Source organism: Trichoderma asperellum, chromosome 6, assembly GCF_020647865.1.
Source record: "Trichoderma asperellum chromosome 6, complete sequence".
Taxonomy (NCBI): Eukaryota; Fungi; Ascomycota; class Sordariomycetes; order Hypocreales; family Hypocreaceae; genus Trichoderma; species Trichoderma asperellum.
In genome coordinates, this window is record NC_089420.1 from 903,474 (window position 1) to 929,926 (window position 26,453).

Below are 26,453 nucleotides of genomic sequence, written 5' to 3' on the forward strand. Positions count from 1 at the left end.
CTTATCGTGCAAACTCGATACTGGAGGAACATTTTGTTCCTAGCCAGCCCAATTTCTCTCTGTTTTCTTTTTGCGTTGGGGGCTGCTTCTGTCTGCTCCAATTGTGCCTTTGCTTGTGTATATCTCGACCGTCTTCATTGGCGGTGCGATTGATATCCCTGCATTTCAAGATGCTGCCGAGGCACGCGGGCCGCAGTGCCTCGATACATCATGCCACTGCTTTGAGATCTGTTCGAACGTCCTCAAGGCTCCCATCTCTTCAAGCCTGCATATCAACTCTCAGCCCACGGGAAGGTGTAGCAAAGCACCTGCGACCATGGCGTCGAGGGCTCGATCTTGGCTTCGGCGCTCATGAACGAACCCTTGCCACCGCTGTTGATGACTTCAAGCTGGAGGGAATGCCATATAATCACCTCCCCAGCCCATCAATACCACCATTCCAGGCGCCACCCTCTCCATTCGAGCTTCGCCCTTTCAATCCATCCTCTCCTCTGACAATTCCTGAGCCTGGCCCTCCAAAGCCCGCGTCCAAGATGAACACATACGGCATCCCGGGAGAGCCAGAAGACATGTTCATGGTGTTTGACGCGTGCATCAAAGTAGGGAAACTAGAAAGGGCTGCTCTAGTATTGAAGCGTCTCAGCGCCCTAGGAACGATATCAGACGAAGAGCGAATCATCCTTAACAACAAATATCTGAGAGCATCCCTCAGCCAGATGCGCACGAATCCCGACCGAAGCCAAGCTGAGCAGCTCCACAAATGGTACGAGCTTCAGATAAGAAGCAAAAACTTGCCACACACGGCCGAAACGATTGCCTGTATGCTAAAGGCATCCCTACTCTCCGAAAGAGGCGCCAGATTGGATCGCCTGGTGAAAAGATATATGGGAATGGCCCCAGACGAAGCGGGACTGCGAGTCCTTAGCATGGACGAAATTTTAAGCGATCAGGATCTTGCAGTTATCACTGAAATCTGCCCGACTTACAACTTTGCTGCGGATGAGGGAGACTTAGAAGACATGGCTATTATGCCAGAGAACTCTCCAGAGGCCGAAGCCTCGCCCGCTCTTGCTGCCGAATTAAGCCAATCAACAGGATCAGCAGCAGTCCCGGAGCTAATTCCAACACCACAACGAGGCGAGGGACTCAATACTTTAAAGAAAGGCCTGGGACTCTTACTAGGACTGCAAGACATTGATATTTCGAAACTTCCTCATTCTGACCGAATGGATATCCAACTTCAGCTGGAAAGAGATTCAATTAGCTCAGCTATTGAGAAATGGCGACTTGATAATAAGACTCTGCAGAAGCGGGGCGTCAGCACAGTCTTGGCACCATCTACAAAAGAAGGCTCCATGTCACAGAACATGGCATCGTGGATGAGCGTCATGGAAACCCGCATCCACCAAGAATTGAGGTTGATTGAACAATCCGAGGCAAAGAAGTCGAAGTCAGATTGGGATCTAACAAGATGCATTTACGGCCCTTTCATTCAGCAGGGCGACCCAGCGCGTCTGGCAGCCGTGACCATCCTCTCCGTTATCAATATTGGGACTGTTCTAGGTGTTGAAAAGGGTATTCCCATCAGTCGGTTAATTACTCACATTGCGAAAGCTGTGCAGGAAGATACCGAGATGTATCAGAAAGAATTGGCCGAAAGAAAAGCTCGACGACAGCGTAAACTTCGATTTGTTGGAGAGAAATCTAAAGAAAAGGCGGAAGCCAGCGAAGAGGTCAAGACGCCTTTACTTGATGCTGCGGAACACGAACGTACCCTCGAAGAGAATAGCAAGAACCCTTGGTCTCTGCAGATCAAGGCCCAAGTCGGCTCGATTTTGCTGCAAATGCTGATAGAGTCAGCCAAGATCAATGTTGTGGCAGAGGGCTCGACATCCAAAGAGCTGATTAGCCAATACCAGCCTGCTTTTAGCCATCAAACGCTGCTTCGAAAAGGCAAAAAAGTTGGAGCTTTATTTTTCAACAACCACTTGATCGAACAGCTAAAGCGGGAACCAGTGGGCGATTTCATTGCCAAACACCTACCTATGGTTGTAGAGCCAAAACCTTGGTCTTCCTTCACTGAAGGCGGATTTTTGGATTCCAAGACTAGTTTTGTTCGAGTTAAACCAGGCGATGTCGAGCAAAAATTGTACAGCACCGCAGCGATCAAACGCGGAGATATGGAGCAGGTATTCAAGGGCCTAGACGTGTTGGGTAAAACAGCATGGGTCATTAATAAGGATACTCTAAATGTCATGATGGAGGCTTGGAACAGTGGCGAGGAAATTGCCAACATACCGCCTCTCCATCCGCACTTCGACGTTCCCCCAGAACCGGATTCTTCAGCAGATCCTCTGGTACGAAAGACCTGGATTAGAGCCGTTAAAGCGATTGAAAACGAGCGGTCTGGTTTACATTCTCAGCGCTGTTTTATGAATTTGCAGTTGGAAATTGCACGAGCATTCCGCAACCAGACGATATACTTTCCACACAATGTCGACTACCGAGGACGAGCGTATCCAATGCCGACGTATCTTAATCACATGGGCGCCGACCATGCGCGAGCCATTCTCAAATTCGCCAAGGGCAAAGAACTGGGCGCAAGAGGCCTTCGGTGGCTGAAGATTCATCTCGCTAACGTTTATGGCCTGGATAAGGCTAGCTTCGACGAGCGCGAGGCCTTTGCAAACGATAACATAGCTAATATCGTCGACTCGGCGACCAATCCTCTGAAAGGCAGCCGATGGTGGCTCAAGGGAGAAGACCCGTGGCAGTGTCTTTCTGCGTGCTTCGAACTAAAAGCTGCGCTCGAACTCCCCGACCCAACAAAGTTTATCTCAAATCTTCCGGTTCACCAAGACGGTACATGCAACGGGCTTCAGCACTATGCAGCTCTCGGTGGTGACACATGGGGAGCGAAGCAAGTTAACCTGGAGCCTGGAGAGCGGCCTGCCGATGTCTATTCAGCCGTGGCCAATCTAGTCAAGGAAGCGATCGCCAGAGATTTGGAGGCGAAGAACCCATTCGCCCAAGCGCTAGACGGAAAGATCACTCGCAAGGTTGTTAAGCAGACTGTGATGACAAACGTATACGGCGTTACATTTTCAGGAGCAAAGAAGCAAATCTGCAAGCAAATTGACGCTTTGTATCCTAACTTAGGAAAAGAGTGCGGTATTCCTAATTTGCTGTTGTCGACCTATATTGCCAAACAGGTCTTTCAAGCTCTTGCGACCATGTTCCGAGGAGCTCACGATATTCAATACTGGCTCGGAGAGATTGGCGGACGTGTGTGCCGCGCTTTGACTCCAGCCCAACTACAGCAAATCGTGGATTCGTACGGAGAGGGAGAGGGAAGCATCTCTCGTTCCAGCAAATCCAAGGCAAAGTCATCTTCCGGCAAAAAAGTCGAGTTCGATGACCTCGTTCAGCAGTTCCGGTCCTCAGTCGTTTGGACAACGCCTCTCAAAATGCCTGTTGTTCAACCTTACCGAAAGACTACCGCACGGGAAATCAAGACATGTCTTCAGGCTGTCATATACCCTCTGAGCGACCAGACGGATCCCGTCAACAGGCGGAAGCAGCTTCAGGGTTTCCCCCCTAACTTCATCCACTCGTTGGATGCTAGTCACATGTTGCTATCGGCACTAGAATGTGATGCTCGTGGACTTGATTTTGCTGCTGTGCACGATTCATTCTGGACACATGCTGGAGATCTCGACGTTATGAACGAGGTCTTGCGCGAGGCTTTTATCCGAATCCACGAAGAGGATGTAGTAGGCCGCTTGGGTGCTGAGTTTGAAGCTCGTCATCAAGGATCAATTTACCTAGCAAAGATTGACCCTGATACCCCGGTTGCTAAGAAGATCAAAGAGCTGCGCAAGAAGAGCAATCTTTCTCCCAAGGAAGAGCTTCTTCTCGAACACAAGCGTAACCAGCTGAAACTTTCTGGGAATCCCTGGGACCTTGAGGCTGCTCAGCAGATTGTTACCCCTGCTTCGATATATGAAGATATGATGGCCGCTGAGGTTGACATGGATATCCAAGAGGACGCTAAAGACATTGGCTTGGGCGCCATTTCGGAAGATGAGGCTAACAGCGTTGCTGATGAGGACATGGAGGCCCAGTCCGAAGCCTCCTCTGAAGTCATGGAGCTTACCAAGCGACTCATGGATGACATGAAAACATCGTTTTTTGAGGCTCAAGTAGCGAAACCAAAGGCTCCTGCTCGCAAGCAGAAGAAGATGCCTCTTCCCGTTTGGCTGCCGCTGACTATCCCAAAGGTTCCCGAGAAGGGTGACTTTGATGTGAAGCGTTTGAGAGAAAGCAAATATTTCTTCTCATGAAAGCCGCATGTCTTATTGGGCATCTCTACTATTTTTGTTTTGCGACAATGTATAATGACGTATGGTGTTTGGAAATAAAAAGGGTGAAAAGCAAGAGAAAAGGGCAAGGTGGGGGTGGCGTTGGCATTTTGTGCATCTACATGGAGTTCATTTATGTGCTTGAGCACTGGAATTTGTTTTGAAGAAAAAAGGGCGGGCATTTCTAAGCGATATTGTATACAAGATATGTATGATAGGATTCATGATGGGTGAATGCATCACGAGAGTGGCTGCGTGGATGTAATCTACATAAAACAACTCATCGTCATGGCCAGGCCATGAACGAATGGATAGAAACAGAATACAAAACGAAACAAACAAATTAACAAATTACTACTACTCCCTGCAATGGATTCGAATCATGTACAGTAATTCATGTATTGTTCATCGTGTTTAACTTGGTCTACTTGGATCTATTTATCGAACAACAGCACCCTTCAAAGTCTTGACTGTGCAGACACCACCGCTCTCAGTGACCAGCTTGCCAACCTCAGTCTTGCCCAGCTGCTCAACGACACTGGCGTCGAAAGCAACCTCAAGGCCGTCGGTGGTGGTGAATCCAGGCTGGAACATCTCCCAAATCTTCTTCTTGGGGTTGAGAACACCCTCGGGCTCGCCCTTCCATCCCTCAAAGTAGACTCGCTCACCGGCCTTGGAGCCTTCGGGAGGAGTGACCAGCTCAACGGGGCCCTTGTGGTCGTCAACCTCGCCCTCCTTGAGTTTGGGCGAGGCGGCGAGGACCATGGCGCACGACTTGATGCCTCGCATCTTGACGGGCTTAAGGTTGGCCACAACGACGACCTTGCGGCCCTGCATCTCCTCGAGGGGAATAAGGCCGTTGAGGCCGGAGCAGACGGTTCGGCAGATCTGGCCCTCGTACTCGGAGGTGTCTTCGCCAGCGGGGTCACCCATGGCAATGGTGGAAACGAAGAGGGAGTCGGCATCGGGATGGTTGATGGCCTTGAGGATGTGACCAACACGAAGGTCGATCAGGCTGGGGGACAGAGGAGCAGCGGCAGCGGGGGCCTTCTGGGGCTTGGCGGCCTTCTCCTTCTTCTCCTTCTTGGGCTTGTCGCCGCCAGCAGCACCGGCCACAGCGGCCTTGGCGTCGCCAACGACCTCCTTGGCCTTCTCCTTGACCTCCTTGGCCTTTTCCTTGGTGCGGTCGGCAAGAGTAGCCTCGCCTCCGGCAGCGGCGGCAGCAGCAGCCTTCTCCTTCTTGAGGCGCTCCTTTTCGGCCTTTGCGTCAACGGGAGGCTTGACATACAAGACCTCATCCTGGTTAACCGTGACCTTTTGCTCGTCCTTCAGCTCCAGGCCGAAGACGGCGGCGTTCTGGACGAAATCAACGTGGCGGACAATGTTAGGGAAGCCCTTCTCGCCGGTACGCTCCTCGGGAGTCCACTTGGCAACGAGGGGAGCGAGGGTCTCGTAGATGGCGACATCAGCCTTGCTGGGCTTGCTGCCGAGGAGCGTCGTGCGGCTGGACAGGTGGCCATTGAGGGTCTCGAGGATCTCGGACTTGTTGTCGGCGGACTTGAGGCGCTCGGAGGTGGTGAGCCACTGCTGGATCTCGGCCTCCTCGGTGGGAGTGTACTGCTGGGAGCTGAGGGCGGACATGGTTGCGGCGATGGAGAGGCGGGAGCTGAAGCGAGGCGCTGTGATGCTCTGGAATGGGATGCTCTGGAATGAGCGGAGGGCTCGACGCAGAAACAGCTTTGCTATTCTGGGTGGACGAAGCCTTGCGGTTGTGCGGGCTTCTCTGTCTCGATTTATATGGGCTGTGTAATATGAGTGGAGTTGAGTTGAGTTGAGGTCTGTCGAACAATTTTGAGTCACTATCTGCGGTGTGGGAAAAATATGTACGTGACTAGCGCTTAATTCTTACTTGCTGCATGCAAGTAACGGCATGGATATTCCACGACAACTACTACCTTCTTTTAACTGCCTACATGGACAAATCTTACAGATGCCCAATCAGGGCCTAGCCATTGAGTATCATCCTTGAATATCCCCGAAAACCTCCACCAAATGCTTACGCAGGCAGGATTCTGCATGTTTCTTTTTTTTTTTTCCCTTCTATAGCGGGTTGGCGGGGTCGACGATGGTGGGATGGAGGGGCACAGTTTCGTTTCGATTCCGTTGTGGCGCATGCTCCCTCTGCTCTCTCTTCGCTGTGGCGCCCACACCAGCCCCAGCTGAGCGCTGAAAGGCTTTGACGCGAGAAAAAAAAAAGTCAAGACGACGCAGCAAAAGAAGCACTTTACGCGCAAACGCACGTGATCCCGCTACCATTTCGCGTTTTCTCTACGTCACGGTACGGCGCTGCACCCTTCACGAATCGCCATCTCTTGGGACCTGCGCAAACGGTGAATCAGGGTTTGGATTGCGGTGCCATTGGTCACTTTTGCTTCATCCAGTATCTGTTGGCACGTCTCACTTTTGCATCACGTTCTTCGTGCTTGTTCCTGCATAAGCGCACATGCTTGGTTTTTCTTTGATTTCCTCTTTGGATTTTTCTTCGTTGACGCGCGCTTCTCTTGTGTGACGCTTTCTGGCATTCCGTGAATTCTTGGCTGCTCGGCTGCGTCGGAGAATATTCGATCTTGAGACACTTGACAATCTTTTCTGGCTGTTTGCGATAATTTTTTATTTTGATTTTTTATTCTTGTTCTCAAAAGTGTCGTCGCCACCATGGCGAATACCTCGGCTTCAGAAGTCGATTCCATCATGTCCAACTCAAGGGCGCCCACCACCGCGCCGAGCTCTCCGCCTGCTGACCCATTCGATGATCAAAATGATGTTTGTCTCATGGATGAAGACATCATCAAGGAAGAAGCGAGAGCACGGTCTTCCAACAATGCAATGGAAGAGAAGCGCCGTTCTGCTCTAATCAAGCAGCGGAAAAAGAAGAAGGCTGAGACAAAAGCTGAACGAGAGGCCAAGGCGCGCGAGCTTGACGAATTATTGCAAAAGAGCGCCGCCTTTAGTGATATTCTCACCAAAAAGACCCAAGTTCTCGGTCGAGTTGGGAGTAGTCTGGACGGTAAGAAGCTCGGCGAGCATAACTTGCAGATGGCGGCACAGCCGAAATGCATGGTTGGCGGTACTATGAGAGAGTATCAGCTAGAGGGACTTACCTGGATGTACGAGATTTGCTCACAAGGCATGAGTGGCATCTTGGCTGATGAAATGGGCCTTGGTCAGTGAAGCATCTCTTCCCTTCACCATTTGTATGCCCGTTCTAACCCTGTGTAGGAAAAACCATTCAAACAATCTCATTGATTGCGCTTTTGCGAGAGCAGGAACAGTACTTGGGTCCTCACCTGATTGTAGCGCCCCTTAGTACATTGTCAAATTGGATCGACGAGTTCCACAAGTGGGTGCCGTCAATACCAATCGTCATGTACCATGGAAACAAAGTGCAGAGAGAAGACATCTTCCAGAAGAAGATTATGAACCATCTCAAGTCTGGACGGCCTACTGCAAAGTTTCCTGTCGTGTGCACGTCGTACGAAATGGTGATAAATGATCATCACAACTTGTCACGCATCAATTGGGAGTTTATCATTATTGTAAGCGCGTTTCGACCTCTTTCCGCCCTAAGTTCAGCCACTAATACATTCTGAAACAGGATGAAGGTCATCGTATGAAGAATTCAGATGCCAAATTGTTTCAGCATCTCCGCCAGTTTTCCTCTGCTACTCGTCTTCTCATCACAGGTACGCCTCTGCAGAACAACCTCAAGGAGTTGTGGTCATTGCTGCACTTTTTGCTGCCAAACATCTTCACAAACTGGGAGGCTTTTGAGTCCTGGTTCGACTTTTCGGAACTAGAAGACGAAAAGGGCACCCAGCAATTTATCGAAGACCAAATGAAGCAAGATTTGGTTAAGAAAATCCATCTCATTCTGCAGCCGCTGCTACTACGACGTGTCAAGCAAGATGTCGCTGCTTATCTTCCGAAAAAGAGAGAATATGTCTTATTTGCACCCATGACCAAAGAGCAGACGGATTTGTACAATGTGCTCTCCAACAAAAACATCGATACTAGGTCATACTTGGAGGATAAAGCGGTGGAGATGATCCGGAGCAAGACTGCTTCTCAGACATCTACTCGAGCTTCATCAAGAACAAGGTCCACGACTAGAAAGAGTGGCAGTGATGATAAGCAAATTTCGCTACCCGTTCGAGAGTCTCCTAGAAAGAAAGTCCAAGATCGGCAAGCATCTCCAGCCCCTAATGCTTTTAGTCTCATGATGGGCAAACGAGGACCAGGACGGCCTCCTAAGAATGCCAAGTCCGACCCTGTTACAACTCCGTCGCAGAAACGGAAGAGCCCCCCGACTTCTATCAAGTCGGAAACTAAAAGCGCAAAGTCCAGCCGACAGTCGACGCCACTAAGCGTACGCAGCCGTCGACAAGTTAACCGGTCATATAAAGAAGCCGACTCCGATGAAGAAAAGATGTCGGATGATGAATTTGAAGCCAAGCTTGCAGATGAAATGAAAAAGGAAGAAAAGGATGATGACTCTACAGAGTCTATGTCTGCTGAGGACATGGAGCTAGCCCAAAGCTTGGAAATGGCCAGTATGTTTTCTCCCTCCGCTATCTGCTGTAATTGAATTTATAGGTGCTAACAAACTTACAGAGAAGCAAATCGCCCGCAAGAAACTGGGAAACCCTTTGGCTCAGATGCGACTTGTTTGCAATAGCCCACACAACTTTTATAATCCATGGGCTGTGGCTACGGATATTCCTGTTGATGAGACTATTGTTACAGCATCAGGCAAAATGCTTCTTCTTGACAGATTGCTGAAGCATCTCTTCGAAAATGGACACAAGGTGCTTATTTTCTCGCAATTCACTACACAGTTAGATATCTTGGAAGATTATTGCGCAGAGCTACGAGGCTGGAAAGTCTGTCGTATCGACGGCAGCATTGCTCAAGCTGATAGACGTGAGAGCATCCGGCTATTTAACACCGACCCAGAGTACAAGATTTTCTTGCTATCCACTCGAGCAGGCGGTCAGGGCATCAATCTCGCATCAGCGGACACTGTCATTCTCTTTGATAGTGATTTCAACCCCCAGCAGGATTTGCAGGCCCAGGATCGAGCCCATCGCATCGGCCAAACACGACCAGTCATTGTGTACCGTCTGGCCACGAAAGGAACGGTCGAGGAATCTCTGCTACTCTCTGCAGACGCCAAGCGACGATTGGAGAAACTTGTTATCCGCAAAGGCGGATTCAAGACAATGGGTCAAAAGCTCAACGAGAAAGAGGAAGACTTGGACCCTGAGACATTACGAGCTTTGCTATTAAAGGATGGCCAAGTCTATGAGGCGTCCGGCGGAGACGAAATTCTCAGTGACCAAGACTTAGAAACGATCTGTGACAGGAGCGAGGAAGCCTTTGAGAAAGCAGCCAGAGGAGATGGCGATGCCAACGCGGATGCGTTTAGAGTTGTTGAGACGGGCGCAGACTCTATCAAGATGACTAGGAAGGGCTGAAGTGGATCTTGCTGAATGGACTTTTATGGCTTTGATTGAGCGAATGATTTTGTTAGGTATGTTAATGAGAATAGAGTAAGGACTAATTATATAGCAACTTGCTTAGATTATGACTATTATATGATAATTTCTGATATTACAAATGAGGCGTATACAGACAAAATTAGAACAGTATAAAAGTGTCCGCAGTTCAAGCCAAGGATGTTAACAAAAGACACTAATAAGCAACCATAGAACTTGATCCAACAAGCAATGATAGGTATATCGAATATCAAAATAAGAACTTCCTGAAGTCATAGCTACAATCCAAATACGCTCGCTAGCCCCAGAAGCAAAGAAGCTCAGAAAAAAAAAATAGAAATCCCTACGCCCAAAGGATGCAAAAATAGGTATACTCCCCCCTTTATTCACAGTCTCAATTCAGCTCCGTCACATACCCAATCTGCCTCCTAGGGTCTCCAGGCGCCGTCGGCGCATCCGCCAATCTCCTCGCCAGTTTCTCCTGACTCTCAACCAACCTCCTCTGCGCCTCCAAGCGCCTCTGGATGCGCTGCTCAGACGCCACGTCAATCCGCTCCAGCTCCTCCCTCTCGCCGATGCGCATCTCGATAAGCGCGCGCGCATTACCCGCGCGCTCCGAATTAAGCTTGTTCTCCCATTCAAGGGCCTTGCGCTGTCTCGCTTCTTCGGCCTCGAGATCGGATGCAGCCAGGGCTCTTGAGCTTGCGAGCGTTGCTTCCGTTACGGCTCGCTGTTCGGCAAGACGGCGCTTGAAAGCATCATTTGCGAGACTCTCTTCGAGCTGAGCCTTGGCTCGAATGGAAGAGAAATCTTCAGACTGTAGCCTCCTACGGCGGGCATCTTCCATCTCTGCTTTTTGAATCTGTATCTGCTGATCCACTGACGCGATTTCCCGCTTCCTAGCCATTGCCATGGCAAAGTCTTGTGACTCTTCGGCCAGCCGCTCTGAGCGAGCTTTTCGAACCCGCTCTCGCACTTCGATGTCTTCTGGCAACCCGACGGCTCCTTCAGGCTGTGCACCTTCCTTGGCGTAATATACATCTGTTGCGCGACTGGCGCGAAGAACAGAAAGTAGCTGATCATGGGCATCGAGTGACGGCATAAGCTTCGTTACATACATTGTAGGTGAATATACAAACGTTTCATCAGCATATTGGTTGGAGGGTTTGTTAATGTGTTTCCACATCCCACTTTTAAGCAATGCGCGAGTCGTTGCGACCGGATCCGTGGAGTCAAAGCAAAGGTATAATATAGATTTGCCATCCAGCTTGATGGATAAATCGGACCCAGCATCCACCAGAAAAGTCATGACTTTCTGCATCTTTCGTTCTCGTTCTGGTGTCATCTCTCCGGCATCAGATCCATGCAAACATATCTCTCCAAGGGCGCTACGGCCGTTATGAAGCGGACTGGGAAAATCAGGATCATGGCCTGCTTCCATAAGAACTTTGACCGCTGGGAGGTTGAGGTCTCTAGCGGCATTATGCAACGAACCATCATCCTTTGACGGTTCTGCGGCAAGGAGACTGGACATCATCTGAATAGCAACTTCACCGCTCAGGTGAGTAACCATTGCCATTGGGGTTCTTCCAAGAAAATCCATGGCATCGACGTCAGCCCCCTCTAGTAGAAGCAGTTTTACAATGTCTGGGCGGCGCTCTCGCACAGCCAGCATAAGGGGCGTTGTCCCCGAAATCTTGGTTCCAATGTTGACTTTGGCTGCAGTGAGTGTCAGTACAGTTCATTTGCTATTAAGATATGGGGTCGTTATTCACTTACCACCTCGTTCTACCAAAATCTGAATCAGAGCAGCGCTGACTTTCTTTTGCGGCTGGGCAATGGCCCATGTAAGAAGTGTCATCTCTTCTTCCTCTTCAATTTCCGGATGAAGTTTGTATATCATGGATTGGTCGTAATAGTATCCTGCATCTAGCAATGTAGTCAAAATGGTTGAAGAGCGAGGATACTGAGAAATAGCCCTCCCCAGCACCGGCATATGACCAGCACGGGTAGCCATCACATCGACACGGACATCTCCTTCGTGATAATCCGCAAACATTTGGAAAAATTCCAAAACAACGTCCTGAGTAAGTTCAGTATCAAATATACAGTGAAAAGCAAACGTGAGGGTTTCTGTGGATGGGTGGCAAGCGAGAAGTCTATGAGTCCAGTCAATATTTGCTTGAGATGCAGCCAGTCGGAGCGGTTCTCCTCCCTGATAGTTGACATCTGGATCATGAGCAGTAAGCACGTTGAAGAACTGATCGGCTAGTTCCGGGTTGTCAGCACTCTTCATAACTTGAATGAGCGCTTCGCTTAAAGCGTTGCCCGTTGCCCCTTTATCGAGAAGCATATTTGCCGTCTCTAACCCGGATTGCGTGAACCAAGTGTCGAATTTTTCAGCCTTGAAGGAATTGCTAAAAGCCATATCAATATCATTTTGAGGAATATCAATATCCAGTAAAAGAGCTAGTGACGACGAGAGCGCCTTTTCCGCAGCATCGACCAGGGTCTTGCATCCGTTGGCCAAAGGAGAAGCACCGTATTCCAACAAGAGCTTTACCAATCTCTCCTCGGAGTTTTCTTCGTTGACCGCATCGTTCAATGTAATATGCAGATCCTCTGCCACAGGGAGGCCCGCTTTCATGAGATCGACAATTATGAGATATCGAGTGTCGCGATTGAGACTCCAGCACGCCTTGAGCGCCCGAACAAGTGTAGGAGGAGATGCTTTCTTCTGCAAAGGGTAATACGTTTAGCTCAAATCAAACACCAACAAAGAGAAAGGAGGGAGAGAACTGTATTACCTGACTATCACCTTCACCCCAGAGCCCCAGAAGGAGTTCTAGATTCTTGATAAAAGCACTTCTTGTTGCTGCTACAACAGCCTCGCCGTTGGCATAATTCGGGTCCGCTCCGGCAACTAACAGTACTCTTAACATGGCTTGTCCATCTTCTCCATATCTTGCTGCTGATTCTAGCTGTGCATCAACGAGCTCTCCTCTAAGGCCTTTGCTAAGAATCTGCTCAAATATCATGGCTCGTTTATTCAAGTCTCTGACTTCAGTAGCTGCTTGGAAGCCCTCCTCTAGAGTCGCATTATTCACAGTCATGTCTGTTCCCAGGAGAACTTTTAGCACTTCTACGGATCCGCCGCGGCATGCTTCTACCACCGCCTGGCCGTTATTCTGCGACATGCTCGCGCCATGAGACATGAGAATATCGCCAAGCTTGACATCGCCTTCACGAGCAGCAACTAGGAGGGCATTCGAAGCCGCAGCGGGTGATATCTCATACGCTAAAAGACGCTGGCATAAGGTATTCCTGTTGGGTCGGTTTTTTATATCCATTGCGTGAGTCAAAGCCAAGCTTCGGTTCTCCATCGAGTGGTTTGCAGCTGTGAGCAAAATGTCTGTCACATCTACAGATTCTTTTGATATCGCCAGAGACAAAGCCTCGCCGTCCGCAGTATCGGCTTTGCTTGCCAAGACGCGTATCAGGCCAAAATCTGATGGATAAGTCTTGATTGCATGTATCAATGCTCGGTTGACTTCCTGTGGGGAAACTCCAGCCTCAACCAACCTTTTTGCCAACGTCAACCTATTCATCGCATCTTGTAGCCTCAGCGCGTGGGGCAGCGCATAGCCCAGAGAAACTTGGTTTAAACGGCACTGAGGGCCAAACAGCAGATCGACGATTTGGATTTTGCCTCCCATAACCGCATGGCACAGAGAGGCAGCTTTATACGCATTCGGATCGGCCCCAGATTCTAACAATATCTCAAGAGTGGTAAGCGGCGCTTGCTGTCGGCCCAGATCTCGCGCAAGAAACTGTACTTCTTGAGCAAGGATACCATTTAATTCTTCTCTTCCTTCAGATTTTGGCAGCAGCACTCGTAGCTTGAAGGTTTTTCCTTCAGACGGCGGGATTGAAGCAAGACACTGTAGTGCTTTGGTTATCGTATTGCCCGCAGGTTTTCCCAGATTAATCACCATTTCCAAAACCTTGGGATCAGGATTCTGCGTGGCCTTGGTCGCAATTGCGCCATCTAAAGCGTTGACATCCGCGTTACCTTGTTGAAGCAATAGCTGGAGAAGCGACATATCAACGGGCTTCTCACTCAAGGCTTCCAACAGTGCAGTTGCAATTTCAACTATACCAGAAGCAGCGCCCGCTTGAAACAACAATGCCATCATATCGAACCTCGCCCTATGGTCGTCGACTCGCATAACGTCGTGTGTTCTTGCCGCTGCTGTCTGTGGAGATGCTTTTTTCAACAATGGGACCAGAAGATTAACATCTTTTTGTACAATGAGAGAGGATAGCCCAGCACCCTTGTTGAAATTTACGTCGGCGTCATGTTGCAAGAGCAGGTTTATGAGTGCCCCATCTCTCTTCGACCTATCTTCACCGATGGCATCCTGAAGAGCAGCGTGTAAGCTTGCTGCCGGCAGTGATCTTTTGAGAAAAAGCTCAGCCATATGGTATCGATCCGCACCAGACAGCCTCATTGTAAGCGGAAAGGCGGTTGCCAATGTGTTAGCCGAAGCTCGCGCGGCCAGAAGTTTCCGCGTCAGCTCAACGTTTGACTGAATAATAGCAGCACAAACCGCCCGTCCATTTTGATAATCGACAGACGCTACGGCATGGCGTCCACCATTCATAGGCTTGACACCGTTGGTCTGTGCCGTAGTGAAATAAGGATTTAGAAGCAGCTCGACCGAGTTTACATCGCCAGCCTCAACGGCGTCGATAAGAGCTTGATTAAGAGCATCACCATTGGCGCCCTTTTTAAGCAAAAGACAAAGCAGCGTATAACGAACTTCAGCTGCAGCTTGCTTTGGAATCGCCAAGACGCAGCCCGATGCAGCGGGAGGGCTAAGTGCTGTTCTGTCATGCAGAAGTGAATTTACCAGATCCAGCTGACCACGGGCAATGGCACCCTTGAGCATTGACGCATCGTTAGACTCAATAGAGGCGCCATACATAGCCAGCATGTTAGCCATGTCGTAAAACTGGGTTTCACAAGACAGTTCGAGAGCTTGGGATAAGAATTCTCCTCCGGCCCCAGCACAAAGCAAGAGCTCCGCGAATTCTAATTTTGTGTCCGGGTTCATTGATGGATGTTCGAAGGCAGCTCGGAACGCATTATCTACTCCTGGTCGCTGTGGTGGCTGATTTCCCATGATGATGGCCACTGCAATATCCTTGCGTCCCATGTCAACGGCCTGCCTCAATGCCTCGGCTTGCTTATGATTCCCATCTGCTATCGAGCGGCTAAGATAGAGGACGCTTTGCAAATTGCCAGCCCTCGCAGCGTCGATCATGGCGTCTGATACTAGGGCCGCAGGAGGTCGACCCTCTGACTGAAGCACAAGACTGACGATACCAGACAAAGCAGGAATGGAGCATGCCTGGCGAAAGGCCGTTTGTGCATCGGTCAGTCGCGATGCGTTGGCGCCGTATCTCAGCAGATTCTCAACAATCTGCGCATTGCCATTGCGAATGGCGATGGGGAGCGACGCATCGAGGGCGAGAGAATCAGCATGAGGAAGCAAAACCCTCACCATGTCCATCAAGTTCCTCTCCACCGCAGACCGCAGCAGCTGGGACCGACCATCAAAGCCATCCAGGCTCTTTCTCCTGCTCAGAATGCCGCTCTTCTGCTGCTGCGAGCCCGTCAAGTCAACACCGACCGAAGTCAGCTTCAAAATCAGAGCCTCAGCCACGCCCGGGGAGCCAGAGTTGGCAATCCACTGCGCCAAGACATCGAGGACATCCTTTGCATCCCAGCCCTTACCCTTTTTCAGATTGCCTGAGGAGAATGCTCGGCTCAGGCCGCTCTTGGGGCGCGTCTTGGCCGAGTCGGCGGCTTGTCGCTGGATGAGGCCCTCGGCAACTTCGTCGTCTGCGGCGGTCCGAAACGAGGGCGGCTGCATCGGCCGCGACAACGGCGGAGGGACTGGCGGCAACGCGACGCCCCATTGCTGCGACAATTGAACGATTCGGCGCTGGCGCTCATTGGGAGTGAACGAGGGCATGTTTGGCTGCTAGGCCTGTGGCGCCGGCATCTGGCGGTTTGCTGCGTGTGTCTCGGCCAAGGAATGCGCTAGACGCAAGACCAGCAAAGCTCAATGGAGCAGGCTGCGGCTAGACACGAGCATGAGAAGAAACTTGAGGTGAGATGCCGTCAGAATATTAGGACCAGAAGGAGAACAAAGGACAAAGGCCCAGCAGCGAGGATCGCTCACAGGGGATGGGCGTTTTTGTTTTTCGCTTGAGGCAGCCTGTTGCCAATTCCGAAATGCAGCCTCAGCTCGTCAGTGGGGGCGGGCGCTTGCCGCTACCAGCAGCAGCTGCTGGTTGACAGAAGCAGCTTGGGGCGGGTGTCTGCATAGCCGTCCCCCGGTACTGTATTTTTAGCGTCTGGCGGAGTCTATTTCGCACCATCGTTGCCCGGTTGGGCAGCCGCGGCATCAGATCATACAGTGCTGATGTGGCAGCTTCAGACAGTACACGTACCTAACTAGGGGGTGCCTTAGTATGAATTGAATGCTGTAGGTACTCCGTACCTAACATGATGACGATGGCCTCAACAATTAAAAAGTCAATTGTCCAGATAGCAAAAACAAAAACACGCCAAAGCCAATTCAAGTCTGCTGGCCAGCCCACCTTCTCATCTGCAACCCTGTGATATACGCACACAAAGCAACTCTTGATGTCACTTCCAACCAGCGAATCAAAAGCAGCACCCCATTCTCTGTCGTGATGCTTTAGAGAAAAGACAGGGCCCTCCCACCCCTATGCTCAGCCACACATCACCACAGGCACAGCTGCAGCAGCGCTATTAGAATCGCGCAGCCAAGCTTGCACAGCCTCAGCCGCGCCGAGGCGACTGCGGAAGGGTTGCGTGGCCAGGGTCCCACCCAGAGCTGCCAAAGCAAACCCGTACTGCGATTCCACACAGTTTTTGTGACTTTTCCGAGTTGTTGAGTGAGATCACGATATGATGCGGAGCAATTGTGGAGGCGTGGTGTGGTGATGTACGTATGCTTATAGATGACGCACATCTGAGTAGAGTACTTGTGAAACTTTTTAAGGTTCTATTCGAGATGGCCTTTTCTCGAGTACGGCATCCGGAGTAGATACAGTGCGTATCCAGCACGAAGTGCGTAGAATTCACGATATCAACTGTGCTTAGAAGTGGATGGGTTTTTCTATGAACCTACTCTTCTCTTGCCTATGCAAGTCAATTTTAAGTCACCACATAAAGACGCCAGAGTTTGCAAGTTCAATACATGTATCTTAATAGCATGTAGACTAAAGTGGCTTCAATGTTCTATAAATATCTCTCAGTGCTAAGTTCCACTCCTTTAGTAGACAATAAACGCTTAGTTGAATGCTTAATGACTCGGTTGCGTAAATAAGTGTCTTCCAGTTCTTCCAGAGAGTTGACGTGACTACGAAACTGGCCCAGTTGTAAGCCCAGTAAATAGATTACTGATCCACCAGCGGTTTTGCTGCTCTCTATAGCGGAGAAGCAAGCAATACGAGCCTGAGCTATCAAGCGGCTAACATGACTTCTATTAGGAGGTATGGGTTGCTATACGCTATGCGATCACTCTTCCGGAGTATCGTAAATCAAGACTTGTCAACAAGGCAATTCCTTAGCTTCTTGCATATCGCAGAGCTACCTGAATTATATTAAGCTCGGACAACCACCTCCTCCGATACCAAGCCACATATACATGCAATGGTAGGCCGCAGCAACACTCAGATTGCGTGTGCACGGCGCAGTCTTGGACAAAGCCTTGATGCATGGTTTATATTCCACATCCTAAATGTAATAGTCAAACGATATACGTACAGCTACAATACATGCGGCATATGCACTTACTATACACCTAATACGCATATGCACGGATGCACAAATACAACCTTGAAAACTCTAGCTTAATAAGACCATTACGCATCTTACATAGTACATCGATCTAGCGATCATCAGACAAATTTCACAAGACCAAGGTATCTAGCATTGTTGATGTCTAGTAAGAAACTCAAGCTATTATTATTATATAGTACTCATCGGTACAGTAGCCATTAGTTGGTGCGCATTAATACGGCATCAATCTCGTCGCACTTCATATAACAAAACATCTCTATACAAGTAACGTTTTGTGCCAAACACTCAACACTCTCATACAATAGGGGACCCCGTATCAGAAACATCCAATCAGTAGAATTGAAACAACTCTAGTTTTGGATAACAGCAGTCACCACGCCAGGTTGAATCTTCTCCAATCTCTCAGCCAGCTCAGTCCAAATCTGTTTTTGTAGCTTCTTGCCCGACTCGTCCGTCATCCATTCTGGAAGATGGTCCCTAAAAGGCAGCCCATAGCGTTAGCCAAAGATATAAACACATTGGTAGCATACAAGATGTGTGTTAGAAAGAAAGAATGAAAGAAAGAATGAATGAATGAAAGAAAGAATGAAAGAAAGAAAAAAGGACGACTTACTCTCGAATCTCGCAGGCAGTCAAATACTTCCCATGACTCTCCTCTGTAGCCGCAATTCCGTGAATCAGCGTCCGACTACCCATCTCCGGCGTCCGTCCCATTACTACCTTGGCAATCGACGACTTCAGGCGTTCAAAAAAGGGTATGTTTCTCGTCAGAGCAGTTTTGCACAAGCCAGGATCAACGACATTCATCACGACGCCGCTCTCAGAAACCGGAACAAGAGCCGCCAGCTCTCGCGTGGCCATGTGCTCCAAGAACTTTGACATGCCGTAGCGCTCAGGCATGTCGCGCTTCCACTTCTCCTCGTCGTTCAAGTCATCCAAGAGGCCAGTCTTGGAAAACCGCTTTGCCTGCTCGCCGACGAAAAGGCCGCCCACGGAACCGACAACCACCACGTGCGGCTTGGTGTCGTACTTCTTCGCAATGGCCTGGAGGTGCGGGAGCACTGACACGGCCAGCAGAAAGTTGGACATGAAGTTGACGGTGACGTTGGACTCGTTGCCCTCCTTCACATCCCACGCCCGGATCAAAGCGCCGGCGTTCAAAACAAGCGCATCAACCCGTTCCAGGCCTTCAACTTTCTTGGCAAAAGCCTTGACAGAGTCGTACGAGTCCAGGTCAAAGTCCCACACTTCAATTACGTCTTTGCGGTTGAGCTCCGTCTCGATTGTCGACTTTGCAGCCTTGCCGGCTTCCGCGTTGCGCACGCCGATAATCACTTTGGCAGCCTCAAGGCGGACGAGGTGCTTGGCGGCTTCATAGCCAAGGCCTGCATTGGCACCGGTCACGATGTAAGTCTTGCCCTTGCAGTCTTCAGATTTGAGCGCTATGGGAAGATTCTTCTGCTGATTCAAGACGAGATCTGCTGCAGCCTTGCTGGGCTTGGTTGAATTAGCACCCATTTTTTGAGATATTGGCAAGGAAATTTGTAAAAAATAAAAAGATGAGCGAAAATTTCGAACCAACCAGAAGAATGAAGGTCCTATTGAAAAAAAAAAACATATAAATAAGAAAAGAGAAGAGAAAGGGGACGGGGACCGAAGAAAAAGTCATGAAACCTCTCAAGACAGATCACCAAGTAGATCCTGTTTCTCTCCCAGGTCACACGGACCAGCCTCTGCAGTTAGCCAACCCTCAATCACATACTCCTCCTGCATTGAACCAGCAGCCATATTCAGGGATTTCTTTTTTACTCTAGGCTTAGTCAATCCCGCTGTGACGACTGAGTAAAGCTGCCTTGTGCCGTGGATGGCTACATGTAACTAGCAAGGGAGGACGGCAGATGCAACCCCCCCTACACAAAGCTATGTGTCTTTCCCCCCCCCCCCCCCCCCCCATAAGCCGGGCCAATCCCATCGGTTACTCAGTCCGTTAGCTTTCCTCATGCGGCAAAGGAGAGGTGGGGATTAAGGAACGTGTCCACTGCAAGGGACTGCGTGTTTTCATCCGCATACATAGCATCTGCCTGGAGCTGTACAAGCCGTGTAAGTCCACGTAAAGCCCAGTGCCTAATTGCATATGTATTCTTACCGAAAATACTCGCATCCAATGACCATGACACACTCACTCGTCATAAAACACTAATACAACTGTGTAATAAAAAAACCCAATAGCAAGGAATCAAATATTACTGTCAAAATTGTCTCACATCAAACAATCCACAGCAGTAACTGTTACACACCTACACCGCATAGCTGGACCCCCACTACCATTGATAAACACTCCTAAGACATAAAACGGACCACCGGGTTAATACTATGTGCTACATTGGAACATTGATTCCCAACAACACACGTAGTACCTCATTAAGCAACCCGAAACCCATCAATAGCCGTAAAGGAGCGTCACCTCGAAAGAAGAAGAAGAAAAAGTCGGCTTTCCAGCTCTTAAAGTCCGAGACAGTGACAAGCCTCGTGCGTTTTCCTTCCAAGACAACAATCACACTAACCTTCGCCCTTGCTAGAAAAAAAGAAAAGAAAAGACCAACAAAAAAAAAAAAAACTCCTGATTCTTACGTTGGAAATAGCCTTATCTCGCTAAAGCGTGCTTGTTGCCTCGTAGCACTCTGCAATGTGACACATTTTGTTTACATCGCACAACACAACCATATTCGCCAAAAGCAACAGTAAATTTGCGCCGTCTCAGGCAAGCTACATCAGATTACTTTTATAGAGACGATAGTTTTGCATGGATCTAATGAATGTCCAACAATCCCGTGCCAACTCCCAAAAAGCTGACGATCCGCGCTCAAACCACATCCAAATACACTATATCTAGGTACCTACATACATGTAGGTAAAATCACCTCTCATCTACGTATTAGTGATTAAACATCCACCAGTCCATGTAGAAGATGCGCCGCCTCTCATGCACCAAGCACACGGTATTTCACACCTCACACAAGCAGCAATCCAAAATCCAAACATCTAAAAGCGGGAAATTATATGAACAGATGCATAAAGGTACAAAAAAAAAGAGCATATGCAACACACATTTGGCATTATGTTATGAAAAGAAAGAAAGAAAGAAAGAAAGGAGAAGGAAAAAAAAGGCCAACATGCATTTGCGCTCTTCATACAACACAACACGCAGTCCAAAATGAACCGGGCGTGATATGAGATTAAAATCCGGTTTCACCGATGCCTTCCTCCCATCTTTTTCTCTCTTTAATTTATTTATTCTTTTCCCTTTCATTTAAAGCTCCGGAAGAAAAAACCAACGTAGTTGACATATTAGGGGACGCTCTAGTACCACTAGGCGAGCGCCTTCTTCTGCCAGCCAACCCAGCTTCGAGACACTACACGCCAGATTTTGACCTCGCCGCTCCTCAAATCATCAAGCTTGTAGCTTTCCTGCCTCACCTTCTTGCCATCTCTACCTTGCTCCCAAGCCCGTACCTTCTTCTTAGTGCCATCCCATTCTGCCACAACGCCGACATGGTCTGGCTTGCCAACTTCGGCGGAATACTTGGCATGCATGGGCCCATGTTTGCCCTGGAATTTGGCATTTCGAATTGTAATAATGTCTCCAGGGCGAATAGCGTCATGCTGCTGAGTAGAAGCATTGGCCATGTTGGAATAGACGAGGGCACCATATGATCTAGTGCTAATAGGCCACAAGGCGTCCTCCAAGGGGCGGATCATTTCCAAGACGAAGCTCGCCGCACTACCATCGCCGACAACTTGGTCCTTCTTGGCGATAGCAGCTGCGGAAATCTTTCGTCCAAAGGTATCGTATGCCTCCTCCATCTGATCCTGTCGCATAGTCTTTGGTGGCCCTTCATGTCGCTGCTCCAATTCTACAGTTGAAGGATCATAAGGGTCATAGCGAACTGTGAGTATAGTCTGCGAGTAATCTTGGAATAAGATAAAGGTTTCTCGTGTAATCATCGTCTGTTCGCCTTGGTTTGTTGTAGTTGACTCGTCACACTCGAAGTAGATGTCCTTCCTACCTTGGAGGACAGGGGGAACTTGATTCGATTGTTTCCACCAGCCACTCTGCACAGCCAAGTCGATGTCTCCCGCAATGAAGCCAGAATCCATAGAAGGGCGGTGGTGGTCAATTGACCTTCTGGGAGCGCTGAGGCTGGGTCTGGACATCTCTACCGATGCCCTCGGGCGCGCACCAACCGGAGGGGGGACTCTTCGATCAGGCGGCGAAATAGCTCTAGCGTCATCAAAGGCAAGAGGCGTTGGCTCATCTAAAACTGGCGATTCCGCAACCTCTTCTGATCTACGAGGATTCTGTATAAACAGAGCATCGTGATTTTCCTTAGGCGGGGGGACCGGCGGCGGCAATGACGGAATAGAGCGAGACATTTCTGTCGACCTTCGCGGAAGCGGTGGGGATTGGGGTACAGGTGGCGGTGCCGCTCTCGGGGTAGAAGCGAATGGAACAGGAGGAGGCGGAGGAGCATTTGGTGGCGCCTCGTTGAATGGCGACTGAAGGCTACTCTCGTCCACACTAGATTCCCGATCATGAGCTGCCAGGGCATCTTTATGGGGCACAAGCGATGCAATATCGGTATCATAGTCTCCCTCATACTCCGTACCCTCTTCAACATCTTCTCCAGCCTGCGGAGGCCTGGTAGGCGAGGCGACTCCCATGTCTACAGTGGATCGTCGACTTGGGACAGCTGGAGGCGGCGGAGGAGGTGGACGAGATTGCGCCGGAGGTGGTACAGGGGCAGTTCCAGGAACAGGAGGCGGCGGTCTGCTAGCACGTTTGCTAGTCGGTGACGTCGGCGAGAATGCATCGCGTGAAGGCAGACGAGGCGATTGAGGCGACATTGTGTCTATCGGGTGAGGGGGCAGAGGGGGGGATCTCATTACTTGGGGAGCTGGCTCATGATTCTCACGTGCGCCGCTTGACAGCTCGTCATCAGATTCTGATCCCTCTGTAGCAGACGTAACAGGTGGGGGGACTGAGGGCGGGGGTGGAGGTGAGCGCGCTGTATTCGTTGTATGGGTCAGCCTGTAAACAACTAATCGGGGCTGTCAAGTTTCATGCTTGTATTTACCTGCTGCAGGAACGGGAGGGGGTGCCGGTCGTGCTTCGCGGTGTCAGTTCATATACATTACTTGGAAAAATGACTACATATATACATACCGGCTAGAGGAACAGGCGGCGCCGAGAACTCTTCGTGAGGAACAGGCGGCGCCGGCCTATGCTCCAAAGGCGCTGTAGAAGAGCATTAGCGGATTAAATACTTTGATATGAAGCCTTCAATGCTGATACACTCACTTTCTTCGGCATGCTCGGGAGCGGGGGGAGTGGTGTCTCCCTCCTCTTCGTCAGATTTCTGTACTTGTTCAGCCTCTGGTTCTTCGGCCGGAGCTGGCTCTTCGGCGGGCTTAACTGGAAGACCCATCATGCCTGGAATTGCTATCATGGTCGGAACAGGAGGAGCGTGCGGCGGTGGAGTGACATCCTCTTCACGAGTAGTGGCAGACCGGACAGGTGGCTTAGGTCCCTGTTTTTTGGGCGGCAGGCCACCTCCTAACGGCGGGCCAAACATGCCGTGGAAGCCCATGCCACCGCTCATCTTGGCCATTCGTGCTCGGAGTTCCTCTTTGCGCCTGACTTCAGGATCAACTTCTTCTTCCTCTTCCTCTTGCTCCTCCTGCTCCCCCTGCTCCTCCTGCTCAGCCTCTTCTTCTACCATCTCTTGGGGCTCTGTTGCTGGCTGTTCTAATTCATGGGTGGGAGCGGCGCCAGCAGTAGTTGATGAGGTTGTAATCTTGGACAGACGATGTGAAGCACGATCGTCAACATCTGCTTCTGCAGTGTCATCTTTGACTTCATTAGCAGTGTCCCTGGAGACAGGTCTCTCAGTCGCAGTTAATTCAGGCTGGGGTCGCAGCGCTAAAGGAGCATTCTCAGAAGGCGCACCATCCATTGAGGTCCTAACAGGAGGCTCATCAATGTCTCTTTGCTCGGGCGCCGGGGGCGCTTCCTCAGTTTCAGGGACAGAAACCTGGGAATCAAGGCGCTTCTTTGGTGGCGGCGGCTTCTTTGGCTTCTCTTTCTTTGCCAACGCGTCAGCATGGCGCTGCGCTTGCTCCATCTGTTGTTTCTGGAGAAGTGCAATGCGCTCTTTCAAGCTAGTAGGCTTCGGTTGATCCTCTTCATCGCCTTCTTTCTGGGATTCAGAAGGGACCAACCCCGCCCTCTCGGCTTGTCCCTGGGTCTCGGCCACCCGCTCTCTGATCTCAGGATCTTCTTCTCTGCGGTAGACCTTGGCCGCGGGAGCTTCGCGGACAGGCGGAACATATGCATTTCGACTAGGAGGGGGTGCCACGAAAGGCTTCTTTACAAATCCCGATGCGCTGCCGCTGCCGAGGCCGCTGGGTTTAAAGGGCGCAATTGGGGGTGCGGCCGATTTGTTAAACGCTGCAATGCGGTCTTTAAAGGAACTGGGCTTCTCGGATACCGGCGGAGGCGCAGGCTTAGGCTTCGGAGCACTCGAAGCTACCGAGGCGGGAGATTCAGTACGCTTTGGCGAGGTCGGCAGCGGTGCCGGAGCTGGCGCGGGAGGAGAGGCCATTGGCGGGGGAGCAGGAGCCGCGACAGGAACGGGCGCAGGGACAGGAGGAGCAGGAGCCTCCGCGGGCTGCGTGTACTTGACGGGCTCTGCGACTCTTTTCGGGGAGGGCACTGAGGCCACGCCTCCCGGGATCGCTGGCGGAGGTGTCGATCGTCCAGTTGTGTCCTCGGGGGCAGAAGCCTCCGGGGGAGGGGGAGCAGGGGCGGCGGCCTCTGGCTCTTGCTTTTGCTTCCTCACGGGCCGCGGGGGCGCGACGGGCTCAAATTTCTCGACAAAGTTGCGAGGGAAGATGCCCTCTTTCTTGGCGCCGGACTCGTCGACGTACTCGCCGCCGTACCAGTCGGCATCTTCATCGTCCGTCACAGCAATGATCTGCCCGGCGGGGAAGTTGAGGTCGTCCTCGTGCGGCGACGAGTATTCGTAGAGCGCTTTGACGCGGAACAGGGCGGCCATTACGGCGGTGTCTGCAGCGGAAGCAATCTTGTAGGAGGCAGGCTGCCGTGGCCTGGCCAGGACCAGAAGCTTTGTACTCTTGGTAGGAGGAGGTTGTCGTCGTATGTGTGGGGCAGTCTAGAGAGCCGTCTGTCCCTTGGTCAGCCGGTGAGTGGCTAAAACGTGGGGAGGAATGGGTGAGGGGGATGGACGTCGCGTAATTGCTGTGCCCAAGCGGGTGTTTCAGCCCGTTTGCAGCACCGTGGTGAGCTTCGAGAGTGTCTGTCTCGCAGCCAGTGGCAGGATATGCTGGGCGTTTGAGATTTGAGGTTTGCAGAGGGTGAAATGCACCAGAGGGCTGTGAAACGCGGTGGATCACGGGCTGTGAGTGTGTCGACGTCAGCGCAGCATAACCAGGCAATGACGAAGATGACAAGGCGCCCCCAATGAGCTCCGGCCGCTGGGCAACTACTACTGATAGAGCGCAGGCAGTCGCAGGTAGTCGCAGGTAGCAGTACCTGGCGGCGTCCGTCTGTCTAGCAGTGGATTGGCCGGATAGCACGACGGTGCGATGGTGGCGGAGGGGCCAGAAACAATGGGAGAGCCGGCGGGCGTGGAAGCGCAAATAGCCTTCTCTGGCAGGTCTTGGTTGTCGCCTCAGGTACCGAGGATGTGCGCACGCGTCACGGTTACAGTGCAGTACTCTTTGCAATCACTACTGCCTAGAGCCCAGGAGGGGAACTGAGAGCTCGCGAATTAGGGGATTTGGGGGGAGGTCGCTAACTTAAGCTTCCATCGCTACCTTGCAAAGACGAAACATGCTAGGCATCTGGGATCTATATTTATACATTCAATGCAAGGCAAGGGGAGCTTCGTTTCAATGTTTTGAATCCCTACCAGCATCCGCCATGGCCAGCACCCGACGACCAGAACAACCTGCAGATTCCAAACCGGCCTTTCCAGCAGCTCTTCGGACCTCCGGGTCGGGCGCCATCTACACAGCCTCTGGTGCCGCAACCCTCGGGCAAGAAACCACGCGCGGCTGTGGCACATGCAGAAGATGCATGCCTGCACGGAGTGCTCGCAGAAGGCTAATCCCGCTGTAGTACGTAGAATACTGTACCCTTGCGCGACTTTAATTATACACTGACAGGCCTGCCAGCAAGGTCATCATTAAGCGCATCTCTGTATTCTCCATATTGCGCCACCGGTTGGATGTTTCGCCCGGCCAGGCGCCACAGCAGAAACCCCTCCAGCTCTCCTGTAATATGTAGGTACTGGTACCTGCTTGCTTGGATGCCTGTAACAGACACCGCAGCGCTCCATAGAAGCAAGGCACAGCGGCTGTTTTAGTGGGGTGGCAGCATCATATCTCACATCACATCGGGTTAGTAATAATCTGCATTTTCCACTGTACAACGACCAACCAGCTGCCAGACGCACGAATGATGCACGAGATCTCGGACAACTAGCCCGGATAGCTGCTGCAAATAACAATCGCGAATTCTAAAGTTTATTCATATACATACCACAGAAGCAA

General features: G+C 50.7%; 7 protein-coding genes across 7 annotated transcripts; 3 read left to right on the forward strand and 4 right to left on the reverse strand.

Moving 5' to 3' along the window:
- Positions 1-22: 22 nt before the first annotated feature.
- TrAFT101_009761 (uncharacterized protein) lies at positions 23-4,728 on the forward strand. The gene has a single exon (XM_024908074.2). It carries the CDS (start codon positions 171-173, stop codon positions 4,341-4,343), a length of 4,173 nt encoding a protein of 1,390 aa, XP_024761308.2. The 5' UTR covers positions 23-170; the 3' UTR covers positions 4,344-4,728.
- A 22-nt stretch (positions 4,729-4,750) lies between these two features.
- On the reverse strand, positions 4,751-6,186 carry TrAFT101_009762 (uncharacterized protein). The gene has a single exon (XM_024908073.2). It carries the CDS (start codon positions 6,000-6,002, stop codon positions 4,800-4,802), a length of 1,203 nt encoding a protein of 400 aa, XP_024761307.2. The 5' UTR covers positions 6,003-6,186; the 3' UTR covers positions 4,751-4,799.
- A 296-nt stretch (positions 6,187-6,482) lies between these two features.
- Positions 6,483-10,042, forward strand: TrAFT101_009763 (uncharacterized protein). Its single transcript, XM_024899962.2, has 4 exons — positions 6,483-7,584; positions 7,641-7,957; positions 8,017-8,971; positions 9,033-10,042. The coding sequence occupies exons 1-4, from the start codon at positions 7,077-7,079 to the stop codon at positions 9,893-9,895; spliced, it is 2,643 nt and encodes an 880-aa protein (XP_024761306.2). The 5' UTR covers positions 6,483-7,076; the 3' UTR covers positions 9,896-10,042.
- TrAFT101_009764 (uncharacterized protein) lies at positions 9,995-16,220 on the reverse strand. The gene is made up of 3 exons (XM_024901898.2): positions 12,724-16,220; positions 11,696-12,653; positions 9,995-11,635 (listed from the first exon to the last, which is right to left on the reverse strand). The coding sequence occupies exons 1-3, from the start codon at positions 15,955-15,957 to the stop codon at positions 10,311-10,313; spliced, it is 5,517 nt and encodes a 1,838-aa protein (XP_024761305.2). The 5' UTR covers positions 15,958-16,220; the 3' UTR covers positions 9,995-10,310.
- Positions 16,221-17,935: 1,715 nt separating this feature from the next.
- On the reverse strand, positions 17,936-19,444 carry TrAFT101_009765 (uncharacterized protein). Its single transcript, XM_024901897.2, has 2 exons — positions 18,433-19,444; positions 17,936-18,296 (listed from the first exon to the last, which is right to left on the reverse strand). Exons 1-2 carry the CDS (start codon positions 19,335-19,337, stop codon positions 18,170-18,172), a joined length of 1,032 nt encoding a protein of 343 aa, XP_024761304.1. The 5' UTR covers positions 19,338-19,444; the 3' UTR covers positions 17,936-18,169.
- A 1,101-nt stretch (positions 19,445-20,545) lies between these two features.
- On the reverse strand, positions 20,546-25,499 carry TrAFT101_009766 (uncharacterized protein). Its single transcript, XM_066128752.1, has 6 exons — positions 25,126-25,499; positions 23,294-25,063; positions 23,179-23,236; positions 23,044-23,115; positions 22,955-22,987; positions 20,546-22,885 (listed from the first exon to the last, which is right to left on the reverse strand). The coding sequence occupies exons 2-6, from the start codon at positions 24,932-24,934 to the stop codon at positions 21,189-21,191; spliced, it is 3,501 nt and encodes a 1,166-aa protein (XP_065984873.1). The 5' UTR covers positions 24,935-25,063; positions 25,126-25,499; the 3' UTR covers positions 20,546-21,188.
- Positions 25,500-25,821: 322 nt separating this feature from the next.
- On the forward strand, positions 25,822-26,385 carry TrAFT101_009767 (uncharacterized protein; the record flags this gene model as incomplete). The annotated part of the gene is made up of 4 exons (XM_066128753.1): positions 25,822-26,018; positions 26,076-26,183; positions 26,278-26,300; positions 26,351-26,385. 4 exons carry the CDS (start codon positions 25,822-25,824, stop codon positions 26,383-26,385), a joined length of 363 nt encoding a protein of 120 aa, XP_065984874.1.
- Between the last annotated feature and the right edge of the window lie 68 nt (positions 26,386-26,453).

Excerpts from the sequence above, each read along its gene's own strand:
- TrAFT101_009763 (XM_024899962.2), top strand. The coding sequence starts at position 7,077 with ATGGCGAATACCTCGGCTTCAGAAGTCGATTCCATCATGTCCAACTCA. Across the intron at positions 7,585-7,640 it reads GGCTGATGAAATGGGCCTTG|GAAAAACCATTCAAACAATC; the intron begins GTCAGTGAAGCA and ends AACCCTGTGTAG. Across the intron at positions 8,972-9,032 it reads CCAAAGCTTGGAAATGGCCA|AGAAGCAAATCGCCCGCAAG; the intron begins GTATGTTTTCTC and ends ACAAACTTACAG.
- TrAFT101_009766 (XM_066128752.1), bottom strand. The coding sequence starts at position 24,934 with ATGGCCGCCCTGTTCCGCGTCAAAGCGCTCTACGAATACTCGTCGCCG. Across the intron at positions 23,237-23,293 it reads CAGGCATGATGGGTCTTCCA|AAATCTGACGAAGAGGAGGG; the intron begins GTTAAGCCCGCC and ends GAACAAGTACAG. Across the intron at positions 22,886-22,954 it reads CCCTCCCGTTCCTGCAGCAG|CGCGCTCACCTCCACCCCCG; the intron begins GTAAATACAAGC and ends CAACGAATACAG.
- TrAFT101_009764 (XM_024901898.2), bottom strand. The coding sequence starts at position 15,957 with ATGCCCTCGTTCACTCCCAATGAGCGCCAGCGCCGAATCGTTCAATTG. Across the intron at positions 12,654-12,723 it reads GGGGTGAAGGTGATAGTCAG|AAGAAAGCATCTCCTCCTAC; the intron begins GTAATACAGTTC and ends TACCCTTTGCAG. Across the intron at positions 11,636-11,695 it reads GATTTTGGTAGAACGAGGTG|CCAAAGTCAACATTGGAACC; the intron begins GTAAGTGAATAA and ends CACTCACTGCAG.
- TrAFT101_009761 (XM_024908074.2), top strand. The coding sequence starts at position 171 with ATGCTGCCGAGGCACGCGGGCCGCAGTGCCTCGATACATCATGCCACT.
- TrAFT101_009762 (XM_024908073.2), bottom strand. The coding sequence starts at position 6,002 with ATGTCCGCCCTCAGCTCCCAGCAGTACACTCCCACCGAGGAGGCCGAG.
- TrAFT101_009765 (XM_024901897.2), bottom strand. The coding sequence starts at position 19,337 with ATGGGTGCTAATTCAACCAAGCCCAGCAAGGCTGCAGCAGATCTCGTC. Across the intron at positions 18,297-18,432 it reads ACTGCCTGCGAGATTCGAGA|GGACCATCTTCCAGAATGGA; the intron begins GTAAGTCGTCCT and ends GCTGCCTTTTAG.